The 23,246-nt window shown below is 39.4% G+C and overlaps 1 protein-coding gene and 1 pseudogene across 1 annotated transcript; one reads left to right on the plus strand and one right to left on the minus strand.

Moving 5' to 3' along the window:
- The first annotated feature begins 1,506 nt into the window (after positions 1–1,506).
- On the plus strand, positions 1,507–4,861 carry LOC149820294 (protein neprosin-like). The gene is made up of 6 exons (XM_089981783.1): positions 1,507–1,563; positions 1,685–1,771; positions 1,894–2,103; positions 2,198–2,386; positions 4,208–4,351; positions 4,463–4,861. Exons 1-6 carry the CDS (start codon positions 1,507–1,509, stop codon positions 4,859–4,861), a joined length of 1,086 nt encoding a protein of 361 aa, XP_089837909.1.
- Positions 4,862–16,314: 11,453 nt separating this feature from the next.
- LOC149820295 (heat shock factor protein HSF30 pseudogene) lies at positions 16,315–21,176 on the minus strand (annotated as a pseudogene).
- Between the last annotated feature and the right edge of the window lie 2,070 nt (positions 21,177–23,246).

Here is a 23,246-nt window from a genome sequence, read left to right on the forward strand (position 1 = left end):
TTTCTAACAATGAACTTATAATTTCATGTGTCTTCCTTATTGTATTTGTTCGGAAGAGCTTTATTGAGCTTTTGCGCAAAGTCCACTTCAGTGTAGAGATTAAATAGGGCATTCAGAATGTGCTGGCAGCACACATAGTTATCTTTTTCTTGCACTCGTGATGCTTCCTGTTCTCATCAATGATTTCTTCTTCTAGTTCAAGAGGACATGATTCAGTAAGCACGTACACCTTGGCCACTGTAAAAAAGATCATTACTTTATTCTACTAGTGCTTGAATTTGGTCTCATCTAATTGGGAGAGCTTATGAATCTACTAGTTCCTGACCATCACAATTGACACCATGGAGCTAGGTTGTCCCTTATAAATTGTGGATTTTTTGAATTTTTCTACTCTGCAGTAATGTTGCTTTCTTTAAAGTGATAGTTTTTCCATCGAGGTTGAAATCGGGTGCAGTAGAGTTGGACACAACATTGCTTATGAGATACACCCGCTTATGAGATACAACCAAGCCTACACCTCACATATAATAGCAATCACTTCTAGTACTGAGTAGCCACAATGACATGGTTAACCTTGAATAACTTCATAAAAAATAAGAGATAGAAAGAAACAGATTCAAAGCATGAAGAAGTAACGAGAAAAGAACTTAGTTTGCTTATGGATCTGAGTTGAGGCAAATGAAGGTTCATATAGACCCCAATATGCACGGATCCATAAAAGCTCATTATGGACCAAATGGGTAGCATGCATCCATTGGTCCAAACGGTCAACATGCACTCATTAGGGCTCAAACGACCACCCATAATGGGCTAACTACCTATGTCAAAGAAAAATAAAAGCTAATTAAGTGGTTTTATGAGGTACAAATTTGTCCAAAATAAGTGATAAAAAGTTTGGTCAAAGACAAACCAAAACCAAGTTCAATCTAAACCCGGGCCGGGTAAGAAACCAAGTCCAATGTCCAATCTCCAAAGTTTAATTGACAAGCCAATTAAGGACCTTGTCCCCTATGGCAATTCTGCACATTTTAAACTCAATGCTTTTTTTTAAAGATGTTCAATTTGGGACTAAACACTTTTCATGAAGTGAGCTTTTCCCTAAAAAATGTATTCTAAAAAAATTATGCAAAGAAAGGGTTATTTTGCCAAAGATCCTCGTTAAAAAAGGATATAAAGTAATAAGACAAATAAATGTTCAACACATCTTAATTTCCTTGCTATAATCGCATATCTCCTAATAAGTTTTGGTGATTGTAACTTCCAAATAAAGGTTCTAGCACATCTTTCCTTGCTATAATCGCATCACCTTTTAAGTTTTGGTGATTGTAACTTCCAAATAAACGTTCTAGCACATCTTTCATTGCTATAACTGCACATGGCCGGATTCATTTTAGGATCATCAAAATTTATTTTATATATATAAATCATAAGAATCAGCTCAGAACTTACCTTCGAGTCTGCACTACTTTTTCTCCTGTCGTATATCCCCTCTTCTTTCTCTTAGAGATGGCCTTTCTTTTACTAGTACTGGCACTTTTCCTCTGTCACGGAGCAGATGGAAGGGTCCCTCGCACTAGACTCAACTCCCCATTGAAAACTATCCATGTTGGTGTTAAATATAATCATCATCACAAAAATCTCGTTTTACTAAAGGCTAATATTATCTGTTTGGTTTGCATTGCAGAGGGAAGATGGGGACGTGATTGATTGTTATGACATCTACAGCCAACCTTCTTTACAACATCCTCTTCTTAAAGATCATGTCGTTCAGGTTGTTTCGCATATATAACCTTTGTCTTCCTTGCTCTTCCCTAAGCATTTTCCAGTATCTTTGCTCGTTTGTTTCATCCTAGTTTATCCTGAAATCATGTGTATGGGATTCATGAAATGAAGATGAAGCCCAGTTCCTACCCAGATGGAATCAAGGAGTGGTCCGAACAAACCGCCGGCGCCTCCAAACTAGCGGTCGACAGCACAGGGTGCCCTGATGGCGCTATCCCTATTCTGAAGCCTCGAGCACACGAAGGCGCAAAACCTTTTTATCCGACCACCATAACAAGCAACATGACCAGTCTGTCTAATGGCAAAGAAGTTCCTCACGAGGTAAACCTCTCTCTCTCTCTCTCTCTCTATATATATATATATATATATTGGGTTTTTTTGCACTATAACAGGTTTATGTGATATCTTGATGCAGTTTGTTAGTATGTCTCCAAGAAACCTATACCCAAATTATGGATACTTTGGAGCTTTGACCGCTTTGGAAGTATGGAATCCAACTACAGAAACACCTAACGATTTTAGCGCTGCGAGGTTGGTACTTATGAACGATGGACCCGATGGAGAGGGGGGAGGGTCAGCAGATGCTGTTTTTGTTGGATGGACGGTCTCTCTCTCTCTCTCTCTCTCTCTCTCTCTCTCTCTCTCTCTCTCTCTGATAGGATCAAATGGAGTTTGTCCATAAGTTGAAGCCTTAGCCTTGCAACACAAATTGACATGCATGAGTTGCTGAACTCTTAGATCTGATCTTCATGGTTTGTTGATTTAGATGAAATTGAGTTCTAGATCGTTGTTAGCGATGTGCATGCTGGCTTTTTAGGTGGCCAAAACTCAAAGGGTATAATATACCAAAATTTTTAGTAATGCTTTTTACGTCAAAAAACATTCGCATACAAATCTAAGAAGTGATCTCTAGCAAGCAGACCAAACTGGACACATCTATGTGGTCACATTGAGTCGATTCAGCTTTTGTATGACTTCTAATGCTATAGTTTGGTACTTCTTTAGTAGCCAATATGTCTCACACTCAAAACACATTTGGTACTAATGAAAGTAGGAAATTATTGAGCTGGAAATCCTAAGTGCAAGTTGTATGGACTTAATCAGATCGCATAAATTTGTTCAGCAAGGTTTGTTTGCTTAAGGCTTGTACTTTGGATGATGTTTTTGTGATGTACAAATGCAAGTTATTGAGTTATCATATTTTGGTACCGTTGATTTTGGAAACCCTTGAACCACGGCAGGGATCGCCCGCGCGGCCAGTGGGGTGATTGTGAAGGTGCTGAGATGAAAGCACTGGATCAAACCCCACTGGCACAAGGGTGTGTCCGTAGCTTTCAGAGGTGCGCCACGTAAGGCACGGTGCTCGTGGGGCCCCACCTGGGTTTTTTCTTGCTTCGGCGAGGTTTCCTTGTCATCAAAAAAAGATTTTGTAAACTCTTGAAAAACCTCTGCTTGTCACATTAACATGATTCAAACCCCATTTCTACTAAAAAAACCATGTAAACCATATCTATAGGGTTTGATATAAAAAAAAACTGAAAAATTATGGAAAGATCGGCTATTTATAGTCAGTAGCTCCATAACTTCATTAGCACCAATTATTTACCAGTCCGTATCTGTATGTTCAAGTACGTGTAGGGTTATTTACAGTCGTCAAGTGCACAGATATTAACCACATATTGGTTTGCGAGTTACTGTTTTTTTGTGCACACAATGCAAAGTAGTAAGAGCACATGTTTGGTTTGTGTTTTCTAAGACAAATCAATTACAATATATTCTGACAATGTGTATGAGTTAGTGATACTACAGCTTGCTTTCCTTGATCTCGATCCCATTCGCTCACCTAGCTTTAGTCTCTCAGTGGCATAGTCCAACCTAAAATCGTGTAACTGCCAGGTTGTTGTTGTTAAACAACAACCTGCCTTTAGTCCATATTTAATGAGCTTTATCTTCTGTATTGGCGTATCTTTTGTGTCCTAACATTCATGCCTCTGCCACATCTTCAGGTAAATCCAGCCCTATATGGCGATAATAAAACAAGGACATTCATTTATTGGACGGTAATTATCTAGTCTCCTCCAAACTTCTTATACAAGTCAGCATAAATAAATATATTATGATCAATAGAATTTTTCAGAAGGCAAAAATATGTGGGAAGTACAATTGAACCATGAGTTTGGTTGATTCTTTTGTAACTGATATGGTGGTATAGTTTTTTGAAACATCTTCCACATTTGGGAGATAACATGATTAAAATGATAGCAATAGATTTAGTATCATAAATAGCAACATGCCCTACGCATACTTCTCAATTACAAAGGAGACTGATTTTTTTTTTTTGAGCAATAAGGGGACTGGTTTTTTAATTCAACAACAGGAATACATTCTTTTTTTGTTTTATCTAATCAAAGTTTGTGCATAGCAGGGTTTCGATAGTAACCCAAACGGATGCTACAACCATTTATGCGCTGGTTTTGTTCAAGTCGACCCCACATTGGTTCTTGGGGAATCATTAGGTCAGAGACCTCCTGGAGAAGAGATATCTAAATTATATCTTGTAATACACAAGGTAGTGTACAAGCTCTCTCAGAGAGAGAGAGAGAGAGAGAGAGAGAGAGAGCTTAATCTTGCCAACATTGTTGGTTTCTCTGAATACATTATTTGCTGTTTTCTCATTCAGAGCCAGGACTCGAATGATTGGTGGCTGGGTATTAACGGCAATGCACACGTAGGATACTGGCCAGGCTCATTGTTTAGTTACATGAATGGATGGGCAACTCATGTGCAGTGGGGAGGAGAGGTCCGCAACACAAGGCCTGGGGGACACTTCACCAAAACCCAGATGGGCAATGGCCTTCAGCCTGACACAGAGAACAAATGCTTCGATGATAACGAGAGCAGAGTAGCAGCCTTCACTTACGTTAACTACCTTGATGGTGATGGCCATGCCAGGCAGCCAGATGGAGAAGTAGTAAGCACATCCCACCCCGAGTATTATTCCTATCGCAGCTGTGGGGATACCAAAACATACTCAAGGTACACATTCTTTTATGGGGGAACTGGGGGGACCTCATCTTAGTTAGGCTGCCCACAAAAGTCTTTTAGTCCCTTTGAAAATTGTTCACTCGAATTTCATAAATAAATTGCTTGCTATTCTCTGCTTCTCAAATGTGTATGTACATATATATATATATATATATATATATATATATATATATATATATATTCCGAGTTAATACTCTCGTTTGACAAGATTTATTTACTATGTCAATAGATTTAACCATTGCCAATATGCAGTATATGTTTCAAATTTTAAGAAGATAAAAGATTAATGGAATCACAGCTGATCAGGATACAGATGGTTTCAAAGTGGCTCAAAAGTTCATACTGGAGTCGCCTTTTTTGTTTATTTGGATAATCCAAGGTAAAAAAACTCCTCAATCACTAACCACATATTGGCTGGCCTCTTTTTGGTAAAACCCTGGAGAGTACACCCACCATGCCCCTTGTGGTAATTAGCGGCATCACTAGGGGGTTTCGAACTTGTGGCGTCCCGTCAACTTGGTGACATTTGCAAGCACCGCCTACCAGATGAACGGAGCCCTTGTGGGCCAAACTGCAGTCGCTTTTAACATATGGAAATAGGCAATTAACGAAGTATGGCAACACGATCATTTTCTTACTTTGGGAAAATTTTAAATACTCTCCCATTTTTTTTATTCATTTTTCTTTTTCTTTTTTTGGGATTGGCAAGCAGGGGTTAGGCAGACCCCCTACCAGTGAAACAGAGCCATCTCATAATTTATTCGGATAAGGAAACCACGTTCTTGCAAGGTTACAAGCTACAAAACTATTTATCATCTTTCTCTTGTCACGAACTATCCATACAATTAATATATTAAAACATGTATGTCTCTCACCGTGAATCCTTTTATCCAATTTTCTTTCAGAATGCTATAAAAATTCACTTTCACCGTATTTACATCCGGAGGGCCACCACCGGTTAGCAAGAATCCATCAATGATGAATTGATTCTTTACTCCCTTTACAAATACGCATCACATGGCCCCTAACTTCATTTAAAACTATGCAATTTGATCCTTGGAGAATCATATCAGCAACTTTTTTTTTTTTAACTCCAATTGTCAGTGATGGATATATCAATCATATCAGCATCTTTTTCATCACATGAGGTGACGTTAACCAAAGAATGCTTTCCTACCCAAGGATATCCATCCAAAAGTACACAGATTCTCCATTAGAGATCTTCCATTGAGCACACTATTCTATGATTTCAATGCTATAGTAGACCTCTCGTGTTATAACTGAACCAAATAGAACCACGTCTCTTGTATTTAGCCTTGACAAGCTGTACCCAAGGATTCTTCATACAGAGTTGCAACGGAGACCATCCCATCTTAGATAACATATATAGCCAAATTCGTGTCCAACAAACGCCTAGCTCCCAAGCCCAGCTAGCCCTGACAGTGGTTTTTGAGCCAAACTTTTCTAAGCTCGGGTCCTGACAGTGGTTTTTGAGCGGTGTTTCCGAGGATCCACATCGACCAGCTGCCATGCACTTGACGATGCAGCAATGGCCCAAGCCCTTCTCGATTTCTATTCAGGTTCAAATTTATGTTATTCTTTAACTTTTGGGTCATAATTAATTCAATAGCATCCCATTCGATTTATATTTAATGTTAGATCTTACCCAACATTGATGTAACCCGAATCCGAAGGATTCAATTTGACCCATGACCTCCAGGTCATTTTTATCTAAGCAAAGAGTCGAATGACAGTTCCCGACGACTTTATAGATGTAAGGCTGAATTTTTCACAGCCCGCACCAAGTTTGGATTCAAAGTCTGGTTCAACTCAGGTGCTCGACCCTTGTTTCGGGTCGTATCAGCCTTGCGTGTAGGAGCCCCATACCTATCCAACCGTGTGCACATTCAGTGCTACCTAGTGTTGTCCATTGGATTTCTAGTTATGATCCTATCAACCAGATCAGCCTCCAGCCCCCGTTAGTCTTGTGTCTTTCTAATGAGGGCCTAAGCCCTTCTTGAATCTATATATGTAGATTGTTCTCTGTCCTAGACCCGTCCATAACCTTGGATACCCGAGACATGAAGCAAGCATATGATAGGGGAGTTATGAACAAAGCTGCAGACTCGCATCGACGAAGTGGATGTACAAATCACCCAATTGACGCAGAGCCTAGACATGGTTCACAAGCAAATAAATGTGCTGAACAAGAAACTGGGCGAACATACCTCAAAAAAAAAAACATATGGTGTCAAGATCCAATACTAGAGCTGAATACAAGGCTATTGCAAATGCTACCGCTGATGTTACATAGGTACATTTTCTTATTCAAGAACTTGGAGTTGACTCTATTTCTGCTCTAGTTGTTTGGTGTGAAAATGCCAATACAACCTATCTTGTTGCATATCTCACATTTCATAATCGATGCAAGCATATTGAGATTGATGTGCATTTCATTCGAGGCATGGTTGCAAAGAAGAGTCTTGAAGTAAAAAATCTTTTATCCCAAGATCAAATAACAGGTATCTTAACAAAGTTTTCTGCTAGCCAGTTTAATATATTCTGATCCAAGCTCAATATCACTTACTAGACTTTTCATTTTAGGGAGGTCGTCAAAGACCAAGGATTCAGATACCATATGGTCGAGTTATCTAAGGCCAACCAAGGACGTGAAGGATCCAACTCATGAGTTGGTTCTAGAGGGCTGCCAAGATAAGGACTCAACACACTTAGAAATTCTAACGTGTAATGTTTTGTGTTTTGCAAAGGATTCTGAAATAATGAATCCTTCTTTCATTAAGCCTCTTCATAATTTTTGAAGAAAAAATAATCAAAATATTATTGAACATAAAGATAAATAATACATTAGGAATGATGAGGTGTCAATTCCATGAATGAGTCATGTGTTAATATCAAAACAAAGAGCAAATGGTTTAGTTAACTTTGGTCATTTGAAGAGAATCCATTGCAGAAGTTCTCGAAAGGCAACATTCGCCAAAACTATGGGGGGAAGCTGAAGTTCCATATGTCATCGAACATTCCTTTGGAGTGAAATAAGCCTCTAGATAATAAGCACAAAATATCTCTATAAAAAACTAGTTTTACTACCCCCACTCTTGATAAAAGGGGCAATCAACACATTCCTAGGTTTGCGAACACTTTTTCATAGATGATGTGGAAAATGTCACACCTCTATAGAACATTCTTTAACAAAAAAACCGCTCCAAAACAAGTGATTGACGTCTTCCTCATTGCATTTAATTACAAAGAAGCATTGGCTTGGCAAGGAGAATCATCTTCTCTTAAGAGCTTGGTCTATGACAAGTCGATCATGCAAAATCAACCATCCCGTAAGAGAACCATGGATCAAGAAGGCAAGGTCCCATAGAGACTTGTCAGGAAGCCATTGGACCATAGGTGGCCCAAGATATCGATAACTAGAATCCATGGAGAAGGTACCATTTTGAGAGAAGTTTCACATTGGAACATCCATATTGAAGGTGGGATGGATTGAAGACAACTTTCTCATAATAGACATCTATTCCTCAAACATTATTGGGGATGCTTTTTCCCTAAGTCGGATCTCCCAACCACAATGTTGATCCCAAAATGAGTGGATCATGCTCTCTTTGACTCTTGCAGCCCAATAGAGAGCCGAATAGGAGTCCTTCAAACATCCAACTCCACACCATTTATCTTTCCAAAACTTACAATAGTATTTTCCCCATTTTTCAATTAAATCTGAGTGGCTTTAAGGAAGATGGAAAGTAATTTGATCCAACTTTTCGAAATGCCAGATTCACTAACCTACTTTGCCCCACCCATCCATTCCCATGGCCAGCCCTTTAGAGAGTATTTGTGTTTAACCATCATTGCCCAAGAGACATCTACATTAATTAATAGTCATAACCATTTTAACAAGAGTTTTATTCCATCTTCCAAGTTCAAGAATTTTCAACCCTCCCTCGCCTTTAGTGCAGGTGATAGTATACCAAGAGATTAAGTACATCCTTTCTTTTTGAGCTTTTCCAGACCAAATAAGTTTGAAAGGCTCTATTGACTCTTTTTCTTGTGGCTCATAGAATTTGAAAATTTTGCACATAATGCAATAGGAAATGAGTGAGGACATTTTTTACAAGGGTAACTCTTTTCGCCAACGACAAATTGAATCCCGTCCAAGAATTAATTTTTGCCAAAATTTTATCTTCCACACCTTTGAAATACATATCTCTTGAGACCCCCAAATAAAGTGTCAAGCCTAGGTATTTAATAGAAAGCTCACCAATTTGACACTAAAACATGGTTGAGGCAAAGGAAGCCACGGATACATCATTCATAGAACATAAGGGTACAAAGGCGATTTTTAGACTTTTGATTGAGATACTGGATATTTCAGATAAAACCCGAATCAATGTCCATAATTTGGCAACATTCAAATGAGAGGCATGGCCAAAGATAATGACATCATTGGAAAATAAAATGTGAGAGAAGCTAGGATATCTAGGTATATCTACTGCCTCATATAACCCATTTGAGGTGACCGAGTCAAGCATAGAGGTAAGTGCTTCCATAACAATAATAAAGAGAGAGGATACCCTTGATGCATCCCCTTATTCAAGTTAAAATACATACTTTGAGTACCATTGATGCATATGACAGTGTTAGAGATGTGCAAGAGTTCCTTGGTCCATTGACACCACTTTCTTTTATGGTTCAAACCGTCCAAACATGCAAGGAGGAAGTCTCAATGAACCATATCAAAGGCTTTAGAGAGATACAAATGAGCAAAAAAGAATGTGCCTTTGAAATATGTATGGAGTGAATGACTTTATGAGCTAAAATGAATCCTTCATGTAGTCTTCTACCCATGATGAATGCATATTGATTGGGAAAGAATTATTTTTGCAATAACTTGTTGGAGTCTTTCGGCCAGCACCTTAGAGATAATTTTATAAACTACCTCACTTAAGGCAATAGGATGGAAGTTATCAATAGAATTAAGAGATCCATCCTTAGGAATTAGGACCGTCATAGATCTTCCCATAACTCTTGACATTTTGGCATTAGAGTGAAAGTCTTACAAAAGATCACATAGATCATCCTTAGATGCATCCAAAGAAACCCTAAAGAAATCGATAGGAAAACCAATACATGGAGTCTTCTCCAATGGCATGGACTGCACAACATCATGAATTTCAACTTAAGAGAAAGGTCTTATAAAGCACTTCTTTTAGGCCATTATCCAATGTCCAAAATTGCATGTCGCCCCCAACCTGCCAGCCTCATGGTTGACCTGTGCACTCAACTTCTTTCTGTTGCTCGACCAATTGCCTTAGGCCATCATTGCATCACCTCTCCTTGGGTCCAACGCATGTAAGTTTCTTAGGAAACACGACCAAGTCTCATCAAAGGCTTAAGTAATTAAGCCTTGAGAGGGTAGTACCATCCATGTTGCACTTCTTAATCTTTTGAAGGGACTAAGGTCGTCTCAACATGTCGCAGTGTGCTACTTCATCTTGGGCATGCGACTTTGCCACTTTGTTGCAGCCTCATCCTCGCTAGAACGCTCTGTGGGCTGACGATCTATCGCTTTCGAAGGTGTCGTGGCAACGTCCCTATTGTCATTTGTTGCGGGTGCACAACTCACCATAGAGCTGTAATAGCCACCTATTGTTACCTCATTGTAGGTGCATGGCTCGACGAATCACCATGTTACAAATTGCATGCTAAACTTGTAATTTTAATTGAGGTATGATGGATGTTGTAATTTAGTGTACCATATGTTATTTTAGATTTTTACTTGTTAAGAATTTTAGGACCATGGTTTTGTATTGCCCAAAGAAAGTTTGGGTTCTATGCATACTAGTAACCAATAAATTTCCTCCCTCTAATTCTGACCCCTAATAGTGCATCATCCATGGGCAATTTTTTTTTTAATTTCAAACCTCGCTTCATGACTACATATCTTGGGTATGCATGCATTATCTCAACATCATCACCACTACAGTAAAAGGGAAAACAACAAAAGGTCAAACCAAAGAAAATGAAGAAGAGAAAGGAGATATACAACGTTCCATAAAAGATTCTAGCAAACTGTTGCTAGAGCACCTCTTGAGTGACAACCCCAAAGTATCCACCTTTTTACACTCTTATACGCAGGCTCCATTCAATTGCTTACCTTAAGTCAAACTTTACAAGGCAAAGCCCAAAAAAATATAAGCTAGATATATGAAAGAAGAAACATAGCAAAAGCAAGCACTGAAGGTGCTACTTATCATGATTTCTAAAGATCATGAACACAACAACAAGATCACCACATTCACCCCCTGTATTGCTCATCATGCAGTATGTATTCACAGTTTCAGGAAAACAACCTAAAAACTAGAGACTAAAGTCACTAAACCACTGTCTACCACTTTGACAAGTGATGATGGCCCATGCATAGGTGGAAAGGAGTATCAATAATGGAACCCAAATTAGATTCTTATGCTTTGTATGCCATAAATTCTACTTGATCAAATAAGACCTTCTTGTTTGTGTCATCACCCCAATCAACACTAATCTCCACCAAGTCTTCCATCCCCACATTCATTTCTGGTTGGCCTTCCCCGTCGTACAGAAGAAATGATTTCGTGGTCAAGAGCTCTTCCCAAACATTATTATCGACATATGACCCATATCATGAAACCCAACAATTGATTCCTGCCACCCTGGCTAGAACTGTTGAATTTATTGTTAAGTGCAAAGAAGAGAGTTGCAATATCCATCGACCCCTCTGTTTCCTCTCTAACCTGATGGCCATAGTTGTCAATATGTGCTCTGAGTTCTTCTTTGATCTCAGAGCTTGGTAGGCTAATTTTTCTCTTTCTTCCACATTCAATCTCCATCAACTCGGGTTGGTACTAAAGCAAGTTGATGATGAATGTGGGGTTCCCTAGGGCTCATGCCAAGAATGCCATCATGTGCTACTATTTGCTCTCAATGCCTTGTATCTTTTTTTCTATGGCCAACATATGAGCCCTCGAGCTCAAGTGTTGCTACCTCAACCCCGCCACTTCTAGCATCAATGCATTACGGTCCATCCTCAACCTCTCCATCTCCCCCATGTCCATCAAGCCGAAAATCTCTTAACTCAAGGCAGGTGCCCAGTCCATGGTGATGAGGGTTCAGTGAGGCAGGCCTCGGCCTCTTAATGTTCCTTAGTAGATCCTTTTGTCCTCCTAAAAATCCTTCGTTGGCAAACTCCTAACAATTCAGATCTAACTTTTTGAATCTCTGCCACCAATTGTTGTTTCAATAATCTTTAGCTAGAGCATTCTCATTCTCGTTCAGACTACGGCTTTAAAAACCAAGTTTGTTCTAGACTCACTCAATGGTAAACATGACACATCTATAGTACATGTAGAAACAGACAACTTGCTTAGAAATCACTTTTTTCCTTAAAAAAAAATTATTCTTTGTAGATCAAAATGGTGGGTCCCCATTAGAAAATGGCCCCTTTCCTCAGATAGATGCATGCCCCCACGAGCTCAGTGTAACAGACAAGGATGTGAGGAGCTTTGCATATATGGTGGCATTGATGCCTACGCCCTTGATGGATAAATCCTTCATGAGTTTCTACTTTGGTGGAAGGCACCACATCATAAATTTGTCATTGAGTTCTAGAGGGTTACAAACGGGTCAAATCTAAAATGAATATCTGACCTGATCGGAAGTAATCTAACTCATAAAGGCCTATTCATTTTCTAGTCGAATGCTTTCGAATCTAGAACCAAAGCTGATTTCACAACAATATTTGATTGGATCTTAGTAGAGTTTTGTGACCGGTTCTGAAATCGGAATCAAACCCCAATTGCCAACCTCTTGCCCCGAATTGCAAATATCTGACTTTTTTTTTAGAATCTGCCAAAAAAAAAGTCTACATACATTTATTATTGTTATTTAACTCAAGTTAAGTCACAAGTTAAATTATAATAGTAACCTTCATTATTAAGAGTTCAAACAGTTTATTTCTTCTTTTTCTATGAGGGTGAATGAGTATTTTTTTAATAAGGCTTTCTGAGGCGATATGGAATGTGAGATAATAGTGAACGGTGGCAGACAAGCCAACAAGGAGGAGTGGCCACCAACATCTCCATCGGATCGAGGAAAGCAACCACTATCACTCTTGAATATTAACAGACAAGGTCCTAGCTAGTGCTGCACGAGAGGGAACCAAGGAATAAGTCCTGGGCGCATGTGGTATATGCAGGGTACATCCGTGAGGCCTCTTAGGTAGTGGAAGTTAACAAAAGTAGTTCATAGAATCCCTCGCCGAAGGTGTGGATTCCAGCATGCAAGAACTCTCAGCTTTCAGAACCGATGAGTTTGACAATCCTCACTAATTTTATTGGATGTTTATTGGAAAGGCAAATGGACTATCAATAAATGATAAGAGTGCCTTAAAGCGCAATAGGGTAGACTAAAAGGAATCACATTTTTTACTTTCAAATAAGGTCTATTTCTCATCAATGCGAGCATGCCGGAATAGCTACGCTATATTATGCGGAGGGGGCATGACGGGTGGCTGAGTGCACACTAGTCGTGAATCTATGGAGACCGATGATGCCAACGAAACTCAATAGCAGTTCGGAAGTTCCTATCTGGATACACCTACCAGAATTCTCTATCGAGTGAAGCATGGCCCATTCCCTTATTGTCATGCCCCGCTCTTTTAGATAGTGCAGATTATTTTCTGGACTTGCACTCGGTGAAATACGCCATATTTGCGGCTGGGTATCCTCAAAGAATAGGTCAAACAGATGCACTATATTGTTTTCTCTATTGCTACGTGGCCTACGATTCAAAGTGGGCTTCTTGACGAAAAATATATGGAAACGATAACGATCTAAAGACTTTGCAACTTTTGTAAATGACTAAGCAATAAATACTATTCACCTCTCTCACGTTGAATGTGAGTGAGAGAGGCATTACCGTGGACGTAGATCCATACGGATCGAACCACGTAAATCATGAGTCTCTCTTATGTGTGTGTGTGTGTGTTCTTGATCGTGTTCTTGCCCATTTTGGTGGGAAATTTCTTCTTTAAGATCACTCCAAGTTGCTGCATTTGTTTTCGTGTATATGATGCTTTCTGGGAGTTCACATGATAGAAAGTTTAACACCCACGATAAAACCATGTTGTCACACATTGAGTCCAAGAGAGAAAGTTTGATGAACTCGACTCTGGTTTTGGGAGAGAACCATCAACAAAAGCCAATCTTGTTTTTTTTTTGCCGATAACACTGCGTAAGGCAGGGTAGTTGTGGGGTCCCACTCCCGGTTTTCCCCGCTTGGGCGAGGGTTATCGTCATAAAAAAAACACCATGGTCATAGTTATGCCGGCACCATGATGGATAGTTATCCCCTATGAAAGGACTGATCACCAGAACTGGACTTGCCATGGGTTATCCGAATGATGGAGGAAGAAATGTATCATTGTTGAGTTCGGGCGGTTTCTAGTTCTCTAGGTTATGCTGATGAGATCAATGTTTTTACTCATGTTAGGCGATATGAAGAAGACTATTTAGATATTCTAAAGCTCTAATACCATGTCAAATGATATCTCTGAATGAATCTAGTATAACATTATTGAAGAAAAAATGAATGTATATAGTTACAAGTTTACAGAATTTACAATTACATTAGTGTTGTCTTCTCTTAATTCAAGGGATACGACTACATTGCCAAATAGAAACAAACAGATGATAAAACTTCCAAATATCATCTGCTTGATTGATGCTAATGCAGCCCAACGACTCCAACTTTTTCTAGATTGGATGTACCACTAGTTTACCATATTTCAACATAAATGATCCAGTTGGTTGTCTTCCAAGTCATCTGATTTAGGGCCAACTTGGTGTCTCATTATGGTCCTAAGCTCTGAAGGTGGGCATACAAGCTGAATCTAGAGGGCACTATAGCCATTTATTATGTATTTTCCTTCCTCTTATCTTTCTTTTAAACTACCTTGATTAGGTTTTAGTTTCTCCACTGTACATCTTAATCAAGTTAAGTATTGATAAGAGTGTCTCTTTTTTGTTTGTGAAATTGGACTTGTGTGCAGGATTTTTTGGCGATTAAAAAATCAATGTTTGATAGAAAATCTTCACTAAATGAATAAATGTATATCAAATCTATGGAGTTCGATTTGATCAAAACAACTTGTATCAATGAGATCCCAATGAGGGTTATGAAGATAGGGATGACTTTGGGGACGAGTGGAACCGATTTGGCCCGTGACTGAACTCTATATCTAAAAGCAAGTCGCACCAAATAATTTTATAGGTTTTCTCAGGATAACAACTTTCTTGTTCCAGTTCCTTTGAGGAGTGGGGAAAAATTAGTGATCTATGGCTGTGATTGAAGTATTTTTCTTCTATGAATACTTCCGGCTGTTGGTCGCTTGAATCTAGTGACTACTGTGTCACTCGGGACATGCCAATTTTGGCATTGTGTCTAGCGACACGACACGTGACACACCTATGACATGTATGGACCATAGTCACAAACATCACCACATTTCTGAAAATGAACCCAGTACAATTTTGAAAAACATGATATTTTCAAAATATTACATTTTTATTCCCATGTTATAGCGTTATGAACACAATATTTATATATTTTTTATAACTTTATTCATTTTCTTATATTTTTTATATTTCAACTTATATAAATTTAAATACAAGGATAATTTTTCAAGATTTTTTCAAAAACCAATTTGTTTTAATTTATCACCAGATTTTTCTGTCAAAAAATCTCGATAATGAGATTTGTGTCAAAAAATCCCGATAATTGGATTTGTGACAATGGTATGAAAAATACGTTATTTTTAATAGAAATTGCATTTATTTTAATAAATATAATTATTTTTATATTAAAATATAAAAAAATATCTGTAATAAATTAAATAATGAAAAAAAATCCGTGCCCTTGTGTGGCAATTCAGGGAAAAAATTGCCCGAGTCATGGTTCGTGTATCCTTGCCTGTTGGCATAGGTTGATTACTGAAAATTGACACTTCGATTTTAGGGTTTTAGCTCTTTATATTCGTCTTATGTGCCTTAAAGACCAGGTGTTATTGTCTTTTCCTTTTTTGCTATACACAAGCTGGAGCATCTAAGTGATTTAATGGTGCAGGGTCAATCTTATCCATGGGATATGAGCATGAGGTCCCACGGATATGGGAGTGTATATAGCACTAGTTAGCGAGATTAAGTTCACTTGATGAGATTATTAGAAATACGTAGGTCTATGGAGACTACGTATTAGTTTTGGGGTTTTCACCCCCTGCATTGCTCATCATCCGGTACACATTTCACAATTTAAGAAAAACAACCTAAAAGCTAGAAACTAAAGTCACTAAACCACTGTCTACCACTTTGACCGGTGATGATGGCCCATGCAAGGGCAAAAAGAAGTATTAGTAATGAAACCCAAATTAGACCCCTATGGTTTGTATGCCTTAAATTCTACTTGATCAAACAGGACCTTCATGTCTATATCATCACTCCAATCAGCACAAATTTCCACCAGGTCCTCCATCCCTACATGCATTTCTGGTTGGCTCGACCCCTCGTACGAAAGCAATGGTTCTTTGTTTAAGAGCTCTTTCGAAACATTATTATCAACATTCAAAGCCCCTGAGCCATGACCCATGTCACGAAAATCTAGCAGTTGATTCCTACCACCCTGGCTAGAACTGCTGGATTCACTGTTAAGTGAAGAGAAGAGAGTTTCAATCTTCAATGACCCCTCGGTTTCTTCTTCGACTTTATGGCCATAGCTGACAATTTGTTGTCCGAGTTCTTCTTTGAGCTCAGAGCTTGGTAGGCTCATTTTCCTCTTACTTCCACCTTTAATCTCCATCTTTTGGGCTCGGTGCTGAAGTAGGTTGCTGATGAATGCGGGGTTCCACAAGGCTCGCCCCAAGAATGCCATCATGTGTTGTTGTTTGCTTTCGGTGCCCTGTATCCTGTCTTGCATGGCCAACAACTGGGCCCTCGAGCTCTGTTGATGTTGCCTCAACCCCGCCACTTTCATCATCAACGCATTGCGGTCCATCCTCAACCTCTCTATTTTATCATCCCCATCAAGCCCGAAATCTCCCAACTCAAGGCAGGCACCCAGTCCATGGTGATGCAGGTCCGGCGAGGTAGGCCTCTGCCTCTTGATGTTCTTCAGCAGATGCTTCTGTCCACCCAAAAATTGTTCATTGGCGAACTCCCAATGATTTGGATTTACCTTTTTGAATCCCTGCCACCAATTATTGTTTCCACAATCTTTAGCTACAGAGCATTCTCATTTTTGTTTAGGCTACGTCTACAAAAATCAAGTTTGTTATAGACTCACTCAACAGTAAAAATGACCCATCTACAGTACATATAGAAAGAGACTCCTTACAGTAAATTATAATCTCTTTTATATTAAAAATTACTTTTTCCTCAAAAAATTTAAATGTTATGGACGCGATCTACATGGTTTGTTTAGTAGGAAACTTGTTTTGAATCATGTGATTATGACAAGTACTTAAACATGATTAGAGAAAAATGTGTAATGCCATAAAGGTCGAAACACAATCACCTTTTTAAAGTAAGGCTCAAAGAGACATTTCATAGGAAATTAGCAGATGAACTTTTTAAATGCTCTTTTGACCATTTCTCTAAAAAGAAAAAAAAAATACTTTTGAAAATATGGGTGGTTTTTCTAATAACCAAGGAAAATTTTGGGTCCTCATTAGAAAATGGCTCATTTCCTCATATAAAAGCATGTCCTCACAAGCGATCATCATAACGAACGAGGATGCCGAAAGCTTTGCACAGATGGCGGCATTTATGCCGATGATCTTGATGGATAAATCCTTCCTGAGTTTCTACTAAGGTGAAAGGAGCCACATCATAAATTTGTCATTGAGTTTCAAGGGGTTGCAAACGGGTCAAACCCGAACCGGATATCTAGCCCAATTAGAGGTAATCTAATTCATAAATTTTTATTTGATTTTGAGTTGGATTGCATATGGATTAGAAGAGTGAGATACTTTGGGATCTAGAACCAAAACTGATTTCATATCAAGATCTGATAGTATCTAAGTAAGCAATTTAGTGACCGGTTCTGAAATCAGAATCAAATCCCGATATTCAGTTTAAGGATAAAATTTGATTAAGTTGCCAACGTCTTGCTCCTAATTGCAAATATCATTCTCTTTTTTTTTTAAATGTGCCAAACAAAGCCTACGTACTAGGGGTGAGCAAAAAATTTATGACCAAACCAACCCAAACCGGACCGTACCCAACTGGCTAATTTTGGATCGTAACCAGTGGGTATGGTTCGGTTCTTGGTTCTAATTTTTCAAAACCAGCGGGTACCGGTTCGGTTTCCGGTTTTGGGTGAAAACCACCCAACTAGCCCAACCGAACCGGTCCTATATATAATATGAACTTATATTTTTTAAAATGTTCCAAGTAGAGACTGAACAGAGGCATCAAGACACCATGGCTTCATGTCACGGAGCTTAGTGCTTCTCTTACTCACCTCACATAGATTTCCAATGGATTTTTGTCTTTTTTTTTCTGTGGAATTTTCTGTTTGTTTGTGACTTTGAGGATAAGGTAATAGATTTCAGGATGTTCCCCCCGGACTTCGTTTATATGTCATGGTTTATATGTCAAACAGGCTCAAGGCCTTTGTGTACTTGTGGCCTGATCTTTGTGAAGTTTCAAGATATTATGGTTTATATGTTATGATTTTAGGATGTTCCATTTACAAAAAATGTTTCATTTCAAGATGTTATGGTTATAGTCCCATTTACAAAAAAGGTAAAACATAACTTCTTTGCAGAAAATTGGGTAAGCATTAAGATCGTAACCGGGATCCAATCAAAACCAAACCGGACTGGTGGTTCGGTTCTTGGTTGGATCCATGAAACGAGCGGGTGGTTCACGGTTCGCAATTTGCGAAACCCGCCCCTAGCGGATGGTTTTCGATTATAGAATAGGAACCATCCATCCTGAGAAGCAGATCAGGTCATGCTGAACATTACCGTTTTTGCTCACGCTGACATGGTGGCCGTCTGTTTGCATTTTGGATGAATGCCACGTGGTTTTGTTGACTTTTGAGCTTTTTAAAATGCAAATAGAATGGCCACGATGTCGGCATGAGCAAAAACGGTCAGGTTCAGCATGACCTGATCTGCTTCCTCCATCCTGGAACCGATCACCCCTATTACGTACATTTGTTATTGTCATTTAACTCAAGTTAAGTCACAAGTCAAATTACAATAGTAACCTTCCTTAGTTCAAACAGTTTAGTTCTTCTTTTTCTACGAGAATGATTGTTGTTTCGTGATCGGTTCTAAAATCGGAATCAAACTCCGATATTCAGTTTATGGATTTCATTAAGTTGCCAACATCTTGCCCCTAATTGCAAAAATCAGACTCTTTTTTTAGAATCTGCCAAACAAAAGCCTATATATATATATATATATATATATATATATTTATTTATTTATTTATTTATTATTGTCATTTAACTCAAGTTAAGTTACAAGTCAAATTACAATAATAACCTTTGTTATCAAGAATTCAAACGGTTTAGTTCTTTTTCTATGAGGATGAATGTGTATTTTTCAATTTTTAAGAGAGAATACCTGAAACGAAAAAAGAATCACATTTTTCCAAGATAATAATTGGTGATCTGAGGTTCCTTATTTCACTGTTTTAAGAAAAAGTTTGGCCTATATTTAAAATTTGAGAAGAGTGGCTCATTTTCTGAATCATAGTCAATAGGTTGGCCCCAAAATGAGATTCTCCCTTTAAAATGGCTGACCGTGTCAACAGGCCTAGTTTACCTAGATCCTACCCAAACCGAGTTCGACTATAGGGTTTGGGTGTGATGATAAATAAGAAGACCCGATTAAGAATCAAGTCCGGATCCATTAATATATAGACCCGAGTATAGTTTGTGAAATTTTGTACCACACCCGGACCCAACCCGAGTTCTGATTTAGACCCCACAAATTTTAAAGGTAAAAATGATAAAAATTATGGTTTTACCGGTATGGCCCGGTTTTGGTTCATGTAGTTTTTATGGGGGATGGTTTTTCTTATAGTGGACCTGATTAGACCTGGGTTCAATCCCGATACCTGAAAATATGGTCCAAGTCTGGTTTTACCTGGGTCTGAACCAAACCTGGCCCGTTCACACCCCTAACCTTTCAAAAAAATGACAGTCTTCACATATATTCTTTAGCCACGTCATCAAGTGCCATTTTTCTGAAAATAAGTAAATTGAAATATACTTTGTTCCTGAAAATTGACTTACTTACCTGAGCCTGACCGAGTTGACCAGGACAGCTTGAGGACCAGCTTGACCAAGCATGGCTTAGTTAGAGAAAGACCCAACTTGGTCTGACCAACTGGAACATGCACATAACGCAGCTTCTGGTACCCTAACTCCAGCCCACCACGTCTTGACCCAGACAGTTCATTATACTCACCCCATGTTAGACCAATCGCGACTAAACTCTTTGACCTAAGGTCTATGAGCACAGGACGTTGAACTTAGCTCACTTTCTTTTCCATGTGTGAACCCCCCCGGTATCCTAGCTTCGTAAACGTGGAGGAAAGATTCTCTTCTACGCCAAGCAAATTGAGTTTGAAAGACAAAACGTTAAGATCTGAGCTACACGTGCATGTTTTTTTAGTTAATGCCAAAACAGACCCTAATCTTGTAAAAGTGGCAGGAAATCGATTATGGACTTGACCTTTAGATTCTCTTCGAGTCATTACAAGACCGCTCGAAGGAAAAGGACGAGAAGTGGGACCTAAAAGTTCAGCCCATTTTCTCCAGAATGGCTCATCGGAAGAACAAGCCAACGTCTTTACTGCGGCCAAGTATACAAACTGAAACAGGATGACGTACCGAAAGGGGGATGCCAATCGGTATACATGGCAGCACAGCATCATGGGAGCTGGTTTTTTCAATACAACATAGAGTCATCAAGCTACTGACTGCTTAGAAGAAGGAGAACTCACATAAGTGTTGAGCTGGCGGACGAAGCTGGAGAAGTTGTGCTTGAAGAAATTTGGGAGGAGTTCCGCCGCGAGTCGGTGCGAGTCCCACACCACGAAGCTACAGCGGTCTCGCCCCCACGACACCACCATGTCCGTTGCCGGATCCTCCACTATCTCGTACGTCTTCTTCAGGAACGGCGGGAGGCCGGCGTCGTGGAGGCCCTCCATCGGCCGCGGCGACGGTGACCCCGGGGCCGTCGGGCAGAATAACTCCTCTTCCTTCGCTGGAAAGCGATCCATCGGAAACTCTGCGTGAAAGCAAGAAATTCACCGAATTCTGATGTGCGAAGGGGATTTTCCCGTTTTCATCATTTCAATATCGGGAAAAACCGTAAGTTCCTTGTAGAAAACAAAGCAGAATTAAAGGGATTTGGGAAAATTCTCCGGTTTTGGTTGTTTCGATATGGGAAGAATGTGGAAGACTGCGCATATCAAAGAATGTGGAGGATTTCACGCTTCTCTGGCTCAGGATACTGAGAGAAAAGATGAAAACGGGGGAATGATTGGGGAAAATATTTTTTTCTCCCAAACCTTCGAATTAGAAATCCTGGGTTTCGCGCTGATCAAAAGATTTTGTGTTAAGGAATTAGGGAATTTCTTGATAAAAATCTTGAAACAGAAATCGTCATCTTCGTTATAGTAATTTGAGCAGTGCGGGGTATATGATGGGAGGGGCCGATCGATTTATATATCAAGGATCGCAGGAAGCATCTGGAATTATGCTTCATGTTTCGGCTAGGCGGAAGTTTGTGGAACTGAATTTTGACTAGAGAGAAGCTGCTGGACCAGAAGAGAAGAGAACAGGACATTTGTCATCCGATTCGTGTCGCGGGAAGTTTCTGGAGAAGAACAATAGGACAGGACAATATTCAAGGCCTTTTGTCTGTCGTTTATGCTCTTGTATCCCCTTCCTATTCGTTTGTGAGATTATTTGGGGGGCGTGGCGGCGTTAAATTGGAGCTATTTATAGGATTTCATGAATTTTAATAAGATTTTCACCCAAGTATGACACGTGAGTTCAAGGATACGAAGACATGGAGTATTTTAATTTTTTTTAACCATCTTTTGTATTTGTTTTAGAAACCAGAGCAGGTTATTTTGAAAATTAGTGTTCTGCTCATACGAACATCGTGGCCGTTCGTTACAAGTTTCGGATAGATGCCACGTAACGAAAGGCGCGTGAACGTAAAAAAAAATTAATAAAAGACCCAGAAAGATACACTTGACCGTGGGACACTTACGCTGATGATGGATCGGCGAAGCAGAACTCCTAAGCATAACCGTTCTTTACCTTCGGTTCCTCCTGTCGTTAATGATTGACGTTGTTGACGGAAAATATAGCACTGCATCCATCTGAAACTCGTGACGGACGGCCATGATGTTCAAATGAGCGGAACACTCGTTTTCAAAATAACCTGATCTGTTTCTTTTCTGGCTGGGGATATGTCACAAGACACGTTTGGAAGAAAAAAAAAATTGAGTATGATAAATTTTTTTAAATGAAAATTTTCAATGAGTAAAATAAAAGAGAAAATGTTAGAAAAATGAAGGGAAGAAAAAGAATAATTGGTGGTGGTGGTGGTACTTCTTCATCGTCTTTTTTCTTTAACCCCTCTGAATCCCTCACCTTGCTCACTATGTACATCCTGTTGATAGGTCTCTTTACGCTTTAGATCTGCTCTCCAAATTGCCTACCAGAAGCTTCAGAGTTCATGTCGTTTGATCCGCAAGCCCTCCCACATAATCAAAACCCCCGCCGTTATCGCCGGAGACAGTGAAGATCTGTTCAAGCATCTGCCGATAATCGCAGGTGACCCTCATGTAAGCAAAACCCCACGACGAATGGGAATCCAGTGAAGATCTGGTCCGGAAGAGCACCCGGACGACGAGTTTGATCGCCTGGATCCACCTCACGATCCCCTTCGGCGGATTGCCCTCACTGTCTGCTGCCTCCTCTGATCGAACCCTGTCGCACCTGATTTGGGAGGCTTTCTCGTCGAGGAACTCCCTCAGGTGGCTGCTGTAGATGTTGCAAACGTCACCGAACCCGATGGTGGTGGTGGTGGTGGTGGTGGGTGGTGAAGAGTGTAAATCAATATTTTCTTTTCGTAGAAAACATTCTTCCACTCCCACCTATTGGAGGGATCTTTCTTATCAAAAAATATATTTTTTTTATAAAAACTCTCAAAAAAATATTCTTTCGTTTAGAAGGATCGAAAATATCTTAGCTTTTTTTTTCACCTTTTTTCTCACTTCCATACGTGCCCTTATGGTTGATTTTTGGGCTCAAATTATCATTTTTTGAAGGGT

This window comes from Nuphar pumila, chromosome 12 (assembly GCF_984573655.1).
Source record: "Nuphar pumila chromosome 12, dmNupPumi1.hap1.1, whole genome shotgun sequence".
NCBI classification, from domain to species: Eukaryota; Viridiplantae; Streptophyta; class Magnoliopsida; order Nymphaeales; family Nymphaeaceae; genus Nuphar; species Nuphar pumila.